We start from the raw sequence: 16,413 nt of genomic DNA on the forward strand, positions 1-16,413 counted from the left end.
TGGAAGCCATCTGATGTGTTTCCAGCTTTAGTCATCAATAATTCACTTATAGCTTGTAAATAACGCTTATCTTTGTGTGTGTTTGATCTTGTATATTCTGAACCATGTAACTCCTATCTATCTTCTGATCATTTCCTCATCATCTCCCAGATGTCTTCTTTCCAAATATGCCAAGTTTTGGCATGTCAGAATCATGTAATTACACGTGAATAGCAGTTAGTTTTGAGTATGTCTATTAAAGCGGAAATCTACATTTTGCCATGACATTTAACTGCTGAAAACTGTTCTCGTGCCTGTGTAATAAAACTGCAATTTTATTTTCATGTTTTTTTACATCATATTTTGGTAATCACATTTTAGTGCTTCTACACCTGCATTGCTTGCTGTTTGGGGTTTTTAGGCTGGGTTTCTGTACAGCACTTTGAGATATCAGCTGATGTATGAAGGGCTATATAAATACATTTGATTTAATTGCATAAGTAATGAGTTGAGAGTTTTTGTAACTAAAAAAGTTACAAGTTTCTTCCTTATTTCACTCCATTATTATGCAAATTCTGAATTATTATATAGCAATTTAAAAACGTCCCATGTAAACAATGTTGCTATTGTAATATTCACAAAGTTACTACACGTAAGAACTTGATGTGAAGTGCTACTGTATTACCTCATGTCACTAATTAGGTAGGGTTTAGGTAGGGTGTAGGTAGGGTTTAGGTAGGTTGTAGGTAGGGTGTAGGTAGGGTTTAGGTAGGGTTTAGGTAGTGTGTAGGTAGGGTTTAGGTAGGGTGTAGGTAGGGTGTAGGTAGGGTGTAGGTAGGGTGTAGGTAGGGTTTAGGTAGGGTGTAGGTAGGGTGTAGGTAGGGTGTAGGTAGGGTGTAGGTAGGGTGTAGGTAGGGTTTAGGTAGGGTTTAGGTAGGGTGTAGGTAGGGTGTAGGTAGGGTTTAGGTAGGGTGTAGGTAGGGTGTAGGTAGGGTTTAGGTAGGGTTTAGGTAGGGTGTAGGTAGGGTTTAGGTAGGGTGTAGGTAGGGTGTAGGTAGGGTTTAGGTAGGGTGTAGGTAGGGTGTAGGTAGGGTTTAGGTAGGGTGTAGGTAGGGTGTAGGTAGGGTGTAGGTAGGGTTTAGGTAGGGTGTAGGTAGGGTTTAGGTAGGGTGTAGGTAGGGTGTAGGTAGGGTTTAGGTAGGGTGTAGGTAGGGTGTAGGTAGGGTGTAGGTAGGGTTTAGGTAGGGTTTAGGTAGGGTGTAGGTAGGGTGTAGGTAGGGTTTAGGTAGGGTGTAGGTAGGGTTTAGGTAGGGTGTAGGTAGGGTGTAGGTAGGGTTTAGGTAGGGTGTAGGTAGGGTTTAGGTAGTGTGTAGGTAGGGTTTAGGTAGGGTTTAGGTAGGGTGTAGGTAGGGTTTAGGTAGGGTGTAGGTAGGGTTTAGGTAGGGTTTAGGTAGTGTGTAGGTAGGGTTTAGGTAGGGTTTAGGTAGGGTTTAGGTAGTGTGTAGGTAGGGTTTAGGTAGGGTTTAGGTAGGGTTTAGGTAGGTTGTAGGTAGGGTTTAGGTAGGGTTTAGGTAGGGTTTAGGTAGGGTGTAGGTAGGGTTTAGGTAGGTTGTAGGTAGGGTGTAGGTAGGGTTTAGGTAGGGTTTAGGTAGTGTGTAGGTAGGGTTTAGGTAGGGTGTAGGTAGGGTTTAGGTAGGGTGTAGGTAGGGTTTAGGTAGGGTGTAGGTAGGGTGTAGGTAGGGTGTAGGTAGGGTGTAGGTAGGGTTTAGGTAGGGTGTAGGTAGGGTGTAGGTAGGGTTTAGGTAGGGTGTAGGTAGGGTGTAGGTAGGGTGTAGGTAGGGTTTAGGTAGGGTTTAGGTAGGGTGTAGGTAGGGTGTAGGTAGGGTGTAGGTAGGGTTTAGGTAGGGTGTAGGTAGGGTGTAGGTAGGGTTTAGGTAGGGTGTAGGTAGGGTGTAGGTAGGGTGTAGGTAGGGTTTAGGTAGGGTGTAGGTAGGGTTTAGGTAGGGTGTAGGTAGGGTGTAGGTAGGGTTTAGGTAGGGTGTAGGTAGGGTGTGGGTAGGGTGTAGGTAGGGTTTAGGTAGGGTTTAGGTAGGGTGTAGGTAGGGTTTAGGTAGGGTGTAGGTAGGATGTAGGTAGGGTTTAGGTAGGGTGTAGGTCGGGTGTAGGTAGGGTTTATGTAGGGTGTAGGTAGGGTGTAGGTAGGGTTTAGGTAGGGTGTAGGTAGGGTTTAGGTAGGGTGTAGGTAGGGTGTAGGTAGGGTTTAGGTAGGGTTTAGGTAGGGTTTAGGTAGGGTGTAGGTAGGGTGTAGGTAGGGTGTAGGTAGGGTGTAGGTAGGGTGTAGGTAGGGTGTAGGTCGGGTGTAGGTAGGGTTTAGGTAGGGTGTAGGTAGGGTGTAGGTAGGGGTGTAGGTAGGGTGTAGGTAGGGTTTAGGTAGGGTGTAGGTAGGGTGTAGGTAGGGTTTAGGTAGGGTGTAGGTAGGGTTTAGGTAGGGTTTAGGTAGGGTGTAGGTAGGGTTTAGGTAGGGTGTAGGTAGGGTTTAGGTAGGGTGTAGGTAGGGTGTAGGTAGGGTTTAGGTAGGGTGTAGGTAGGGTTTAGGTAGGGTGTAGGTAGGGTGTAGGTAGGGTTTAGGTAGGGTTTAGGTAGGGTGTAGGTAGGGTGTAGGTAGGGTGTAGGTAGGGTGTAGGTAGGGTGTAGGTAGGGTTTAGGTAGGGTGTAGGTAGGGTGTAGGTAGGGTTTAGGTAGGGTGTAGGTCGGGTGTAGGTAGGGTTTAGGTAGGTGTAGGTAGGGTGTAGGTAGGGTTTAGGTAGGGTGTAGGTAGGGTTTAGGTAGGGTGTAGGTAGGGTGTAGGTAGGGTTTAGGTAGGGTGTAGGTAGGGTTTAGGTAGGGTGTAGGTAGGGTTTAGGTAGGGTGTAGGTAGGGTGTAGGTAGGGTTTAGGTAGGGTTTAGGTAGGGTGTAGGTAGGGTTTAGGTAGGGTGTAGGTAGGGTTTAGGTAGGGTGTAGGTAGGGTTTAGGTAGGGTGTAGGTAGGGTGTAGGTAGGGTTTAGGTAGGGTGTAGGTAGGGTGTAGGTAGGGTGTAGGTAGGGTTTAGGTAGGGTTTAGGTAGGGTGTAGGTAGGGTTTAGGTAGGGTGTAGGTAGGGTTTAGGTAGGGTGTAGGTAGGGTTTAGGTAGGGTTTAGGTAGGGTGTAGGTAGGGTGTAGGTAGGGTTTAGGTAGGGTGTAGGTAGGGTGTAGGTAGGGTTTAGGTAGGGTGTAGGTAGGGTGTAGACACACTAAAACCTTCATCCGTTGATAATTACTTTAGTCTGTTACCTTTCTGAGGCTCTATAGCAACCTGTCCCTGGGCTTTGTCTGAGACAGCAGTCTCTCTCTCTCTCTCCCCGTCTCTCTCTCCCTGTCTCTCTCTCCCTGTCTCCGTCTCTCTCCCTGTCTCTCTCTCTCTCTCTCTCTCTCTCTTCTCTCCCTGTCTCTCTCTCTCTCTCTCTCTCTCTCTCTCTCTCTCTCTCTCTCTCTTCTCTCCCTCTCTCTCTCTCTCTCTCCCTGTCTCTCTCTCTCTCTCCCTGTCTCTCTCTCCCTCCCTCTCTCTCTCTCTCAGTTCAGCAGTTAATAGCCAACCCACATAATTAGTCTGCTCTGCTCCTGACAAAGCTCAGTGGTGCAGACACCTGACACATCTTTGTTGACTGAGACCAGTGAGCACACTTCATCCCTAGGAAAGAAAAAAAAGCAGGGGAACCTGTTTGTCTCAGAGGATATAGTTGGGAAGCCAGAACAAGCACACTGAATAATTTACTGAGTACAAATTCATAACTGCACTGATACTGTTTCAGGGGTTTCTGCTATAGGTTAATTACTTCCTATTCCAGTAATTATTTGACTGTTAAGTTGTAATGGATCCTGTAGGTATAGAGGAATATCATAGTGTTCATAACAAAATGATTAGATCCCACATACTGTGGATCAAACTATTACACCCCAGTTCATAAAACACACACACACACACACACACACACACACACACACACACACACACACACACACACACACACACACACACACACACACACACACACACACACACACACACACACACACCAAATGAGGTGACTCAGGCAATAAAATGCCTCCACAACAGTGAAACTCCACTCCTCGCAGTTAGTCATCTCTCAGCCTTCCCACACCGTCAATTAGTGAAACCAACCTTAGCATGATTCCCAGGCCATGACCAATAGGGAACGGAATAATACACTATACTATATCAAATATCAAGACCTTAGCATGATTCCCAGGCCATGACCAATAGGGAACGGAATAATACACTATACTATATCAAATATCAAGATTGAGGTTTCCCAAGTTCAAAGTTTACAATGTGTAAAGCTATTCATAATTATGAATGTCTTAATATATATTATTTTAAAAGCTGTAAAAGTAACTGTCTTCAAACTGCAGTTTGATTGGTTGTGCTACATTCCAGAGCAATTTCCAAATATGTCAACGGTCAGGGGACACGAACAATCTTATTCACATCATGTAGCAGATCGCTTCAAGCAAATCCGTGTACTGTGTGGCCACACAGCGTGTCTCTGCACGCTGGTATTAGGCTACAATGGGCCTATTGAAGAGAGCTTGACGGTTTTTTGGGGTGTGGCAGTTAAGTTAATGTGTACTCCTGCAACAGCTGCCATTGTTTGAGTTTTGAGACTTTAGCTTGGATCTTAATCTCTATGTTATCATTTAAGGTGCTATGGTTCTTACTGAGTATTGATGTAAACATCTCAATCCCCGACCTGGGCTCAACTGTAAGAGCTGCGGCAACAATACTTCCTCATCTCTCCACTGAAATGGGGACAAAATAGAAAATATTTATTGAAATGACTGACAGGCAACAGTAAAATATGAAATGTAGTCAACATCTTAAAATGCAAAGTATATATATATATATATCTATATAAAAAATAGCCCTTTTTAAAATGCCTTGATGAATCACAAACATTGGTCTTCAGCAGCAGTCTACATAGCCTGCAGCGTCATCAGCAACCCATATGATCATTAACTGAGGTTAAAAAACACCCACAAGTATAAACAACTATATAAAATGTCATCTCTTCTCTGGTACCTTCATAGACAAAGGTCCTCAGTAGCTATTTAGCATCCTGGAGCATCATAGACATAGTCAACAACAGCTCTGGTCACAAATCTACATAAAACTACCAATAAAAAGACTATCAAATACATATTTACATAAGTGAATGTGCTAAGAGTTCTCTCAGGTACCAGTCTCTCAGCTGATGATGAAGATCCTGAGTGCCAGTCTCTCAGCTGATGATGAAGATCCTGAGTGCCAGTCTCTCAGCTGATGATGAAGATCCTGAGTGCCAGTCTCTCAGCTGATGATGAAGATCCTGAGTGCCAGTCTCTCAGCTGATGATGAAGATCCTGAGTGCCAGTCTCTCAGCTGATGATGAAGATCCTGAGTGCCAGTCTCTCAGCTGATGATGAAGATCCTGAGTGCCAGTCTCTCAGCTGATGATGAAGATCCTGAGTGCCAGTCTCTCAGCTGATGATGAAGACTCTGGGTGCGTCTTCTCTCATGGGAGGCAGGCTCTCCATATTCTCAATGAGGATGTGTTTGTCCTCCCGTTTCACCTCCAGCGGCTGACACATTCTGCTGGCCAGGCCCTCCAGGGTGACGTGGATGTCTTTGAACAGGTGCAGCATGGCTACCCCCAAGATGATGACCAGGAAGCCCCCCACGGTGCCCACCACATCCACACCAGACATGGTCCCCCACTCTTTAAACAGGATGATGGAGGTGGTGAGCACCACGGTGGTGAAGCACACGTAGTAGATTGGGTACACCAGCAGCGTGTTGAAAGTGTCCAGAGACTTGTTCAGGTAGTTGACCTGGACCACGATGGAACTGACCAGTGACACCAGAAGGATCCAGGTGAGCGGGTGACGCACCACGGCCGGGTCAGAGGTCACTGTGCGGATGGCGATGCCTAGGCCCTTGACGGAGGAGACGGTGAAGGCTCCCAGCAGGGAACAGATGCCGATGTAGACCAGGATGTTGGTCTGGCCCACACGGGGGGAGAAGTAGAAGATAAGCAGCAAGCAGGCCACCAGCAGGATACTGGCAAACACAAGGAAGCCTAGAGACACAAAGCGGATACACAGGAGCCATTGAAGTGAGGCTTGACACAGAGGAGAGAGGGAGATAAGTGTTTCTCTAGGGTGTGGTGGAAGGTAGTTAGGGAACAGACAGGTGTTATTCCCTGGTGCATATGTACCGTCTGTCCTTCTGTCTACATATTTGCTCAATAATGACGATAGCATCTTTGAAGTTTCTCTACTCTAAATGACATGTTCATTACCTCATTGTTGCACTGCCCTTTATAAAAATAATTGCTGTGTGAATAATTCCTATGTCAATGAATATAAACGATGTACCTGGGTCAAGCAATTTGTCAGTCATCTGCAGTAGGGTAGTGACTTCCTCTTCTTCAGGTGCATGGATCACCATGAGAGTGCTGCCCAGTATGCTGAGCACACAGCCCAGCTTCCCCAAAAGATTCAGTGTCTCCCCCAACAGGTAAGAGGACAGCACTGCACTGTGTCCAGAGAGAAGCCACAATGACAGTCATTTGAATATTAATGCAAACCTGTAGAACAATGACTTCGATGTGAGGATACACAGTATCAACACGAACACAAAACTCACACACAACAGCTCCTGAAAGTTCAAATAAGTTCCCACGTACACCAAAATAAAGGGTGCAAAAATGACAACAACGGTGTGAGATTTGACACAGTCATGGAAAATGAAAAACCAGAGAGAGTAGAAGTACCTGTATGTGAAGACTGTGTGTTAATAGACAACAGAGAAGTAAGGGTACCTGATAAGGACACTCAGGGCGCCCAGAGGAGTCACCACAGTAGCTGGAGCAAACATGTACGCTGCAAAGTTGGCAACCTCACCGGCACCCACTGTGAGAGACAGACCATAATGCAAAAACATTGATGTCGTCCTAATCCTTTTGGTTCTTTGAGATGGTTTCTTGGCTGTCCAGCTCGCTAATGATCACTAAACAGTTCATCGAAAATTCACAAAACAATGGCTAGAGGAGAAATGTTTACTAATTTTGACAGCAAGGAAATCTAAAAAAAAAATATATTTTTTAAAAATCAGTGCGGCCCTCCGGAACTCAGTGAAGACCGAATTCGGCCCCCGGGGTCAAAATGAGTTCAACACCCCTGGGATAAGCCTTATAGTTCTACTAGCTACCCAACAGAACTATGATAAAACTACTGGTATTCCCACTTCACATTACAGTGCTTGTGACAAACATTGAGGATAGATTTAACAACAACAACAACAACACTCACTGGTTAGAAGTCCACTCCACCATAGCCAGTCCTTTAAATATCCATGACCACCTTCACCTGCACAGAACACAGTGAACAAGGCATTCATTAGAATTAGAAGACAAAACAAATTAATAACATCAATCAATAACAAATAAAGTTGTTTCTTGTCCTCAGGAAACCCTGATATTCAGGACAGTTTGTTTAATCAAACGTTATATAACTGACAGAGGACGAGTCCTTTATTAGACTGTGTTTCATCGTTTCGGTCAGGGTTCATGTCCAGTATTTAGATACTACAACAACCTTTAAACAGGAACTGGATGTACTATTTGCTATCGATACGGAGAGCTGAAATATCATACTGTTGGGTCATAGTCAAATCAAATCCAGGTTTCTTGGTCGCCTACACAGGTTTACAGGATGTTATCGTGGGTACAGCGAAATGATTATGTTTCTAGCTCCTACAATACAGGAATATCTAGCAATACAATAGCAATGCACACAATAATCTAAAAGTTTTTTTTTTATGTTTTAAAAAATGAAGACCTAACAGAATGATAAATATCAGAGTCATAAATAAATATATATGTATGTGAATGGTATGTATAGACAGTATCTGAACAGAAAAGGTATGTAATAGCAGTAGTTATGATTAGAATGCAGTATATACACTGAGTGTACAAAACATTATGAACATGCACCATGACATAGACTGCAACTCAATATTAGGAAGGTGTTCTTAATGGTTTGTACACTCAAAGTGGTAAAACAGTATGTTAACAGTATTAAAGCGACCAGTGTTCAATGACTATGTAAATAGGGCAGCAGTCTCTAGGTAGCAGGGTAGAGTACTGGGTGGTAGCCGGCTAGAAGGGTGTGTAAGATTCAGGACGTGGTACTGGGTGGAGTGAGGCTAGAAGGGTGTGTAAGATTCAGGACGTGGTACTGGGTGGAGTGAGGGTAGAAGGGTGTGTAAGATTCAGGACGTGGTACTGGGTGGAGTGAGGGTAGAAGGGTGTGTAAGATTCAGGACGTGGTACTGGGTGGAGTGAGGGTAGAAGGGTGTGTAAGATTCAGGACGTGGTACTGGGTGGAGTGAGGGTAGAAGGGTGTGTAAGATTCAGGACGTGGTACTGGGTGGAGTGAGGCTAGAAGGGTGTGTAAGATTCAGGACGTGGTACTGGGTGGAGTGAGGGTAGAAGGGTGTGTAAGATTCAGGACGTGGTACTGGGTGGAGTGAGGGTAGAAGGGTGTGTAAGATTCAGGACGTGGTACTGGGTGGAGTGAGGCTAGAAGGGTGTGTAAGATTCAGGATGTGGTACTGGGTGGTAGCCGGCTAGAAGGGTGTGTAAGATTCAGGACGTGGTACTGGGTGGTAGCCGGCTAGAAGGGTGTGTAAGATTCAGGACGTGGTACTGGGTGGAGTTCGGCTTGTGATGACGTAAAGAAAACGACTGTCAGTAGATACCCATCAGAACTTGATTCTATATAAAACATTGATCAAAATAAGGACAAAGCCCTCCTGTGGTGTAATGTGAAGTCTTTGTGTTTTTCCACATCCTTAAACAGTGAAGACCCCCCACCTGCTCTGGTCTGTCCATTATTGGCTAGGCGAAGCAGGGCCTTCTTCTTCAGCATCACACTTCCTCCAATCAGGAAGGCCGACAGCACCGCCAAGGTCAAACCAGTCCAGAAGTTATAGTTGGTCCAGTTGTTGCCGACGGCTGACAGCCCTGTCTCAGTGGCATTGTGATTGTCAGTGAAGGAGGTGTTGAGGAGGTTTGCCTCCCCGTTGACTATACACACCGCAGTCTGAGATGGACACAGTAGCCTTATTATGGAACCTGGAAAAACAAGCAGAGTGAAATCACTTTTACCATTATAGCTTCATATGAACTGGGTGGCTGGAGCCCTGAATGCTGATTGGCTGACAGCCGTGGTATATTAGACCGTATACCACCGGGTTTCACAAAACATTTATTGGGGTGGCAGGGTGGTTAGAGCATTGGACTAGTAACCGGAAGGTTGCAAGTTCAAACCCATGAGCTGACAAGGTACAAATATGTTGTTCTGCCCCCTGAACAAGGCAGTTAACCCACTGTTCCTAGGCCATCATTGAAAATAAGAATTTGTTCTTAACTGCCTTGCCTGGTTAGATAAATAAAATATATTTTTTACTGCTCTAATTACGTTGGTAACCCGTTTAAAATAGCAATGACACCTTGGGGGTTTGTGGTATATGGCCAATATACCACGGCTAAGGGCTGTTTCCAGGCACACCTACACTACACCTGCTCGGGCCTTATAGCTTTATGAAAGCTATTATGCTCTTATTGTGTGATTACCATGTTATTTCTAAGTAAATACCTGGACATTTATGTACAATAAAGTATAAACACTATTAGAACATCTGGTGAAGAGAAACCAGTCCAAAACACACAGTGGTAATGACCTACATAGCAGATTGCTTAACCAGGTCATGTGTTAACTATTATGTCACGATAGTAATATCCATGGCAGTTATCAGAATGATACCAGTGTATTCACGTTGTATGTTATCAACACGAACCTATCTACACATAGCCCAATTAAAGATTGGAATGGTCAAATAAAACTAGGCTCAATTTCTTTGGATTTCATTGGGACAGAAAATATAAGAAGATTAGATAGTCTACTTTAGAAATCCACATGACATTTCATGTTTAGTGAGACTGGCAGATTCAATACATGACCTCACCATTTGAACAATGCCCCGGCATTGGCATGGTGCAGTGACATGTTCTCTCTGTCAACAAAGGTGTTCTATTCACACACAACGGAGATTACAATTCTCATGAGCATAGAAATCATCAATTATATGGACATTTCATGTGGAATGACCTGAAAAAAACTGGCTTTGGAAATCAGCCCATTTAAAAGTAGTTCAAAGACATGAACAACCCCACTTGATATTCTAAAATATTTTCAAACAATTGCTTTTAAAATCATACATTTAAAAACTGGCGTTGTGTTCTGCTCCAGATGAAGACGTTTAGAAAATAATTTCTGACAATATCATTTTTGTCTATTAAGTGTATTTACGGATGCCAACCCATGGGTATTATTGTCTGTAAATTCTGCCAATACGCCTTTCGTGAATAAGCCTACTGTTGCTATATCACCAACATTCAAAAAAGATTGTAGGCCCCCATTTCCCATTAAATAGCGTAGCCTACAATAATATGATGACATTGAAGTATTAGCCTATAAACGTACCGTTTCGGCATGAATCCTTAGATAAATGAACATATTGCATTGTGTTGATTTAGGCTAATATCCAATAAATCTCGAAGTAGCCGAAAAAGTAGTAGTTGGCTAAAAAAGAGCCCGGTAAAAGTATCCGTTCCCAATGTGATCGTTCTTAATTCCACGCATAAAAAAACAACGTTCTCAGAAACGAATCAATCCGAAAGATTATTCACAGGGGGCGTGGGCACACACATCAAGTCACCCTGACCTGCTCAGGTGTACGTCTGGCCCGCCCATTACCTCCGTCAGCAGCTCTCTCATTGGCCTCGAAAAGAGCAGGCGACGACGCTGCGCTTTCACTACTGATCAAGGGCACGTCCCTCTGCTCAGACGTATCAGATCTTACAACGTCTGGATAGATAATTTACCTATCAACTAGCTAACCAGTGGTTGACGTGTCCATCGAATGAGCAAGGGAGAATGTTAAAAGCAATCTGGGCCGCTTTCAGTATGTTTTTACATTCTGGAACATTCATTTGAACTGAAACGGTGCTACACTGAAGGCTCAGCCGAAAAAAAACCGGGGAGGGGGTTTGGGGACTCTGGCAGCATGGCAATCACACTTTAAAAACGACACTTATATTGCGTCAAGCCACACGTCGCCACACCCACCAAACGGGAGTAAACGTACCTCAAAGTCTGTTCAAGAACGTACAAGAAAGTTGTGGATGTTACATTGCGATAACATTTACAGATGTTATCGCAATGTACCAAACGTTCAGGCGAAATGAACGCACCTCCGAACACCTGCACAGTCGATGACGTAACCACAACCATTGGTTAATGCATAGGAGAACTGCCCTATACTTTGCAGGGTAGCCTAGTGGTTAGAGCGTTGGACTAGTAACCTGAAGGTTGCAAGTTCATACCCCCGAGCTGACAAGGTACAAATCTGTCGTTCTTGCCCTGAACAGGCAGTTAACCCACTGTTCCCAGGCCGTCATTAAAAATAAGAATTTATTCGTAACTGACTTGCCTGGTTAAATAAAGGTACAATAAAGAAAAAAGTTAGTTATATTTACAACATTTTAGGTTGTTAATATAATTTAATCATATTGATCTAAATGAACTGTACTGTATATAAGTAAATTAAAATGTATACATGAAGTGTGTAAAAAGTATTGTTGTTGTCTCTCGGTGTCTTGACAATATATTATTCTTATCTTATTCACATTTTTTTATTTAATTTACTATTATCTTATTTTGTTCTCGTCTATAACTGTTGTGTATTTTGTCACGTGTTTTGATGTGGACCCCAGGAAGAGTAGCTGCTGCGTGTGCAACAGCTAATGGCCATCCTATAATCTAAACTATACTCAACTAAAACCTCTCGATTCATTCCATTCTTTTTTTGATGTGATCATCTCTGTTTTATGTCTCTGTAAATCAGAGGGAAGAGTGACCCCCAGTGTCCACTTTGAGAAGCGCAGCTCTGTAGGACTTCATCATACAACACAATGTGTATGCAAGAAAGACATTATATTATCCTCCTAAAACCAAACAATTCGTTTTTGCCCAATCTAATGGATATTAGGTGCTGTGGGATTATTTAAGATATTCTTTGAAGAGGTTGGGTTTCAGATGTCTTTGGAAGGTGAGCAGGGACTCTGCTGTCCTAGCTTCAGGGGGAAGCTGGTTCCTCCATAGGGGTGTCAGGACAGAGAAGAGCTTGGACTGGGCTGAGCGGGAGCTGCCCTCCCATAGTGGTAGGAGAGCCAAAAGACCAGAGGTGGAAGAATGGAGACCCCGAGTTGAGGTTTAGGGTTTGGGCATAGCCTGAAGGTAGGGAGGGGTTTGCTGCTCCATTGGCAAGTACCACGGTCTTGTAGTGGAAGCTAGCTTTGACTGGATGTTAGTGGAGTGTGCAGAGGAGCAGGGTGAAAGGGTTAATTCATTCTCCCAACCTGCTACAAAAAAATTCACTTCCAGGCGAAACTCTTTCGAAGTGGCGTGAGAAGAGTGTTTCTCGGGGCCATTTTGTCTGCATTACAATATACATGTACAATAGTTTGGTTTCAACCCAGGATAATGAGAAAATCCGAACCACACATTGAACAGAAGTCATAGTAGCCTACTCCGAACATAAGGCCCATTTACAAAAGGAAAACAAAGTGCTTGCTCATTTCATAGAACTTTATTTTCTAGGAAAAATAAAACATGTCTATGCCATTTCTTGTCTGCACTTGAAGCTTTTCTTTGAGATGGGGATGATGCCTCTGCACATTGGAGAGTGGCAGAGAGAAGAGAAGAGCAGGCTTAGCGGTGAGACAGGCCTCAGTTGCAGTAGTTCTGCAGGTCGAAGATGTTGCAAGGCTTGTGACAGCACTGCTCTACAATACCTCTCTTTACTATCATGTCCATCTGGTCTTTGAACGGGTACTCGGCAACTTCGTTCTCCTGGGACGATTTTGGAAAGAGAAACCCTGCAAGAGGAGAAAAGCACATTGAGTGAGTGCTACCTCATAACATCAAGCAGCATATTGTATGGACTACTGTCCTTTTCTGTGTTTCATCATTGCCTTCACATTCAGTTTCATATTTGTAGTTTCTTCTAAGTGACCATGCGTTTTCTAAATGTCATTTCGACACACATACACACAAAAACAGGAAAGTAACTTGTGGTCTTAGATCAAGTTGAGTTGTCGAAATGAAGTCTTTTGAATTCAGACAGTGCTAGAGGTGTCTTACCTGTTAGGGGATCCACATCTCTCTTTGGGTTGTAAAAGAATCCTTTCTCTCCACACACCAGATAGAGGGCGTCCACCAGATGAGAGCCACACAGGTGTTGGGCAGCTGCAGCGTCTGCCCCAGGGTAGAGGGCCAGCAGCACCAGCAGAGATGCAGCTTGGAGCCAGAGGGCCATGTTGATGATGGGCTGGAGGAGAGAAAGACAAAACGAAACAGGTATGTTAACACTGTGGGAGTTTCATGCAGTGCACGAGAAACATCTCTATTCTTCTAGGAGGGACATTACTCCTTCTGTGTAATGCTGACGACACGACCCATATTCTGGTGTAATATTATCATTCAGCATGTTCTAAATGAAACCATAGCCTTACATCAACAAAACGACTATTTCCATAAGCACTCATACGGGAATAGCTCACTAGATGCAGTAAAATACAGTTGTTACTGACCGAAATACATTTGTTCAACAAAAACAGTAAGAGTTCCAAGGTTGTTTTCAGATTCTAGTGACATCTACACCCCCAAGATCCGCCACCTTAACCCAACTGTGGTTCCCAACCCTCCAGTGAAACACAAAGAGACCGCCGGCTCTTACCTGTGGAGGTGGTGGTGAAGAAGCTCTGTAGAAGAGTAGCAGAAATGCTGAAGGAAAAGTTGGTTGAGGCAGAACACCAGATTCTCCCCCCATTTTATACCCCTGGAGCAGGCAGGCAGGCAGGCCTCGGGAACAAGGGTCTGTGGTCTTTGCCAGTGTCAGCGGAAAAGAGAAGTTGCTCAATGAAATCTAACGGTAAGTGGCAATCCAATTGTTCGCCTCGTTAGGCATGTTTGTTTTACTAAGTGACATCAGTGGTGCAAGCGGAGGGCCGGTGAATCGGACGTAACTGATGTGACCTGTGTCTGAGATGTACAGAGGATTCCAGGGATTGTTGGCTCGCGTTTGACCCACCTGTTCCTGCTTCAGACACACTAAAGAGTATAGTAGCTGTTTGTTTAAAGAAGGTAGCTGGTGAGAGACGGCTTGTGGCTCAATGAGTGTCCTGAGCAACAGTTTTTGGTGTTGAAGGTACTTACCGTGTCCTGGTGTGATGTTAGTGGGATGTTTCATGTTGACACATTAGCCATTAGCCGACCTTCGATGGAAAGAGTCATCTTTTTTTTGTGTGACAACTTCTTCCATGACGCACTTATGTGTTGTGATGGTAAAGGCAATGCTATAGAAATGCTCTTGGATCAGTTACTGTGACGTGAGATTAACGTTCCATAACTACATTTTGTTAGTACTAATGAAGCAACAGCAATATTGACCCCACAGATCCCCTCTAGTATTACTGCTGTATCTGGATCCCCTCCAGTAGTACTACTGTATCTGGATCCCCTCTAGTAGTACTACTGTATCCGGATCCCCTCCAGTAGTACTACTGTATCTGGATCCCCTCTAGTAGTACTACTGTATCTGGATCCCCTCTAGTAGTACTACTGTATCCGGATCCCCTCCAGTAGTACTACTGTATCTGGATCCCCTCCAGTAGTACTATTGTATCCAGATCCCCTCTAGTAGTACTACTGTATCCGGATCCCCTCTAGTAGTACTACTGTATCCGGATCCCCTCCAGTAGTACTACTGTATCCGGATCCCCTCTAGTAGTACTACTGTATCCGGATCCCCTCTAGTAGTACTACTGTATCTGGATCCCCTCTAGTAGTACTACTGTATCTGGATCCTCTGTACTACTGTATCTGGATCCCTCCCAGTAGTACTACTGTATCTGGATCCTCTCGAGTAGTACTACTTATCCAGATCCCCTCTAGTAGTACTACTGTATCTAGATCCTCTCAGTAGTACTACTGTATCTGGATCCCCTCCAGTAGTACTATTGTATCCAGATCCCCTCTAGTAGTACTACTGTATCCGGATCCCCTCTAGTAGTACTACTGTATCCGGATCCCCTCCAGTAGTACTACTGTATCCGGATCCCCTCTAGTAGTACCACTGTATCTGGATTCCCTCTAGTAGTACTACTTTATCCAGATCCCCTCTAGTAGTACTACTGTATCTGGATCCCCTCTAGTAGTACTACTGTATCTGGATCCTCTCTAGTAGTACTACTGTATCCAGATCCCCTCTAGTAGTACTACTGTATCCAGATCCCCTCTAGTAGTACTACTGTATCTGGATCCCCTCTAGTAGTACTACTGTATCTGGATCCCCTCTAGTAGTACCACTGTATCTACTAGTAGTACTACTTTATCCAGATCCCCTCTAGTAGTACTACTGTATCTGGATCCCCTCTAGTAGTACTACTGTATCTGGATCCTCTCTAGTAGTACTACTGTATCCAGATCCCCTCTAGTAGTACTACTGTATCCAGATCCCCTCTAGTAGTACTACTGTATCTGGATCCCCTCTAGTAGTACTACTGTATCTGGATCCCCTCTAGTAGTACTACTGTATCTGGATCCCCTCTAGTAGTACTACTGTATCTGGATCCCCTCTAGTAGTACTACTGTATCTGGATCCCCTCTAGTAGTACTACTGTATCTGGATCCCCTCTAGTAGTACTACTGTATCTGGATCCCCTCTAGTAGTACTACTGTATCTGGATCCTCTCTAGTAGTACTACTGTATCTGGATCCCCTCTAGTAGTACTACTGTATCTGGATCCTCTCTAGTAGTACTACTGTATCTGGATCCCCTCTAGTAGACCTACTGTATCCGGATCCCCTCTAGTAGTACTACTGTATCTGGATCCCCTCTAGTAGTACTACTGTATCCAGATCCCCTCTAGTAGTACTACTGTATCTGGATCCCCTCTAGTAGTACTTCTGAATCCGGATCCCCTCTAGTAGTACTTCTGAATCCGGATCCCCTCCATGTGTATTTATAAAGCCCTTCTTACATCAGCAAAGTGCTGTAAAGAAACCCAGCCTAAAACCCCAGTAGTACTGACAAATAGTACCAGTAGGGTTTAACACTTGTCTCACATAACACAACCTTTGACTTCACTCCTCTCATCTCTTAAGACTTAGGAAATGTCCTCATTGAGCCTGACATGCCAGGATTATGGACTCTCCTTTATTCCTCTTTC

The 16,413-nt window shown here is 44.2% G+C and overlaps 2 protein-coding genes and 1 long non-coding RNA gene across 3 annotated transcripts; 1 reads left to right on the forward strand and 2 right to left on the reverse strand.

The window, feature by feature from the left end:
- The first annotated feature begins 1,323 nt into the window (after nucleotides 1-1,323).
- On the forward strand, nucleotides 1,324-3,190 carry LOC127906245 (uncharacterized). The gene is made up of 4 exons (XR_008060661.1): nucleotides 1,324-1,352; nucleotides 1,551-1,880; nucleotides 2,321-2,342; nucleotides 2,794-3,190. It is a non-coding gene; the product is annotated as an uncharacterized LOC127906245 (long non-coding RNA).
- A 1,632-nt stretch (nucleotides 3,191-4,822) lies between these two features.
- On the reverse strand, nucleotides 4,823-10,813 carry nipal4 (NIPA like domain containing 4). The gene is made up of 6 exons (XM_035780289.2): nucleotides 10,604-10,813; nucleotides 8,932-9,192; nucleotides 7,367-7,423; nucleotides 6,877-6,967; nucleotides 6,431-6,591; nucleotides 4,823-6,132 (listed from the first exon to the last, which is right to left on the reverse strand). Exons 1-6 carry the CDS (start codon nucleotides 10,641-10,643, stop codon nucleotides 5,534-5,536), a joined length of 1,209 nt encoding a protein of 402 aa, XP_035636182.1. The 5' UTR covers nucleotides 10,644-10,813; the 3' UTR covers nucleotides 4,823-5,533.
- Nucleotides 10,814-12,755: 1,942 nt separating this feature from the next.
- On the reverse strand, nucleotides 12,756-14,970 carry LOC118390715 (insulin-like). Its single transcript, XM_035781439.2, has 3 exons — nucleotides 13,920-14,970; nucleotides 13,325-13,511; nucleotides 12,756-13,059 (listed from the first exon to the last, which is right to left on the reverse strand). Exons 1-3 carry the CDS (start codon nucleotides 14,010-14,012, stop codon nucleotides 12,911-12,913), a joined length of 429 nt encoding a protein of 142 aa, XP_035637332.1. The 5' UTR covers nucleotides 14,013-14,970; the 3' UTR covers nucleotides 12,756-12,910.
- Between the last annotated feature and the right edge of the window lie 1,443 nt (nucleotides 14,971-16,413).

The sequence above is a fragment of the Oncorhynchus keta genome, chromosome 11, assembly GCF_023373465.1.
Source record: "Oncorhynchus keta strain PuntledgeMale-10-30-2019 chromosome 11, Oket_V2, whole genome shotgun sequence".
Taxonomy (NCBI): Eukaryota; Metazoa; Chordata; class Actinopteri; order Salmoniformes; family Salmonidae; genus Oncorhynchus; species Oncorhynchus keta.

What these genes read in the sequence shown, in the direction of transcription:
- nipal4 (XM_035780289.2), bottom strand. Translation starts at nt 10,643, where the DNA reads ATGCAATATGTTCATTTATCTAAGGATTCATGCCGAAACG. An exon ending in TAATGGACAGACCAGAGCAG is followed by an intron (nt 7,424 to 8,931) that starts GTGGGGGGTCTT and finishes TGTTCTGTGCAG; the next exon opens with GTGAAGGTGGTCATGGATAT. An exon ending in TGACAAATTGCTTGACCCAG is followed by an intron (nt 6,133 to 6,430) that starts GTACATCGTTTA and finishes TTGTGTCTCTAG; the next exon opens with GCTTCCTTGTGTTTGCCAGT.
- LOC118390715 (XM_035781439.2), bottom strand. Translation starts at nt 14,012, where the DNA reads ATGGGGGGAGAATCTGGTGTTCTGCCTCAACCAACTTTTCCTTCAGCA. An exon ending in CTTCACCACCACCTCCACAG is followed by an intron (nt 13,512 to 13,919) that starts GTAAGAGCCGGC and finishes TCTCTCCTCCAG; the next exon opens with CCCATCATCAACATGGCCCT. An exon ending in AGATGTGGATCCCCTAACAG is followed by an intron (nt 13,060 to 13,324) that starts GTAAGACACCTC and finishes CTCCTCTTGCAG; the next exon opens with GGTTTCTCTTTCCAAAATCG.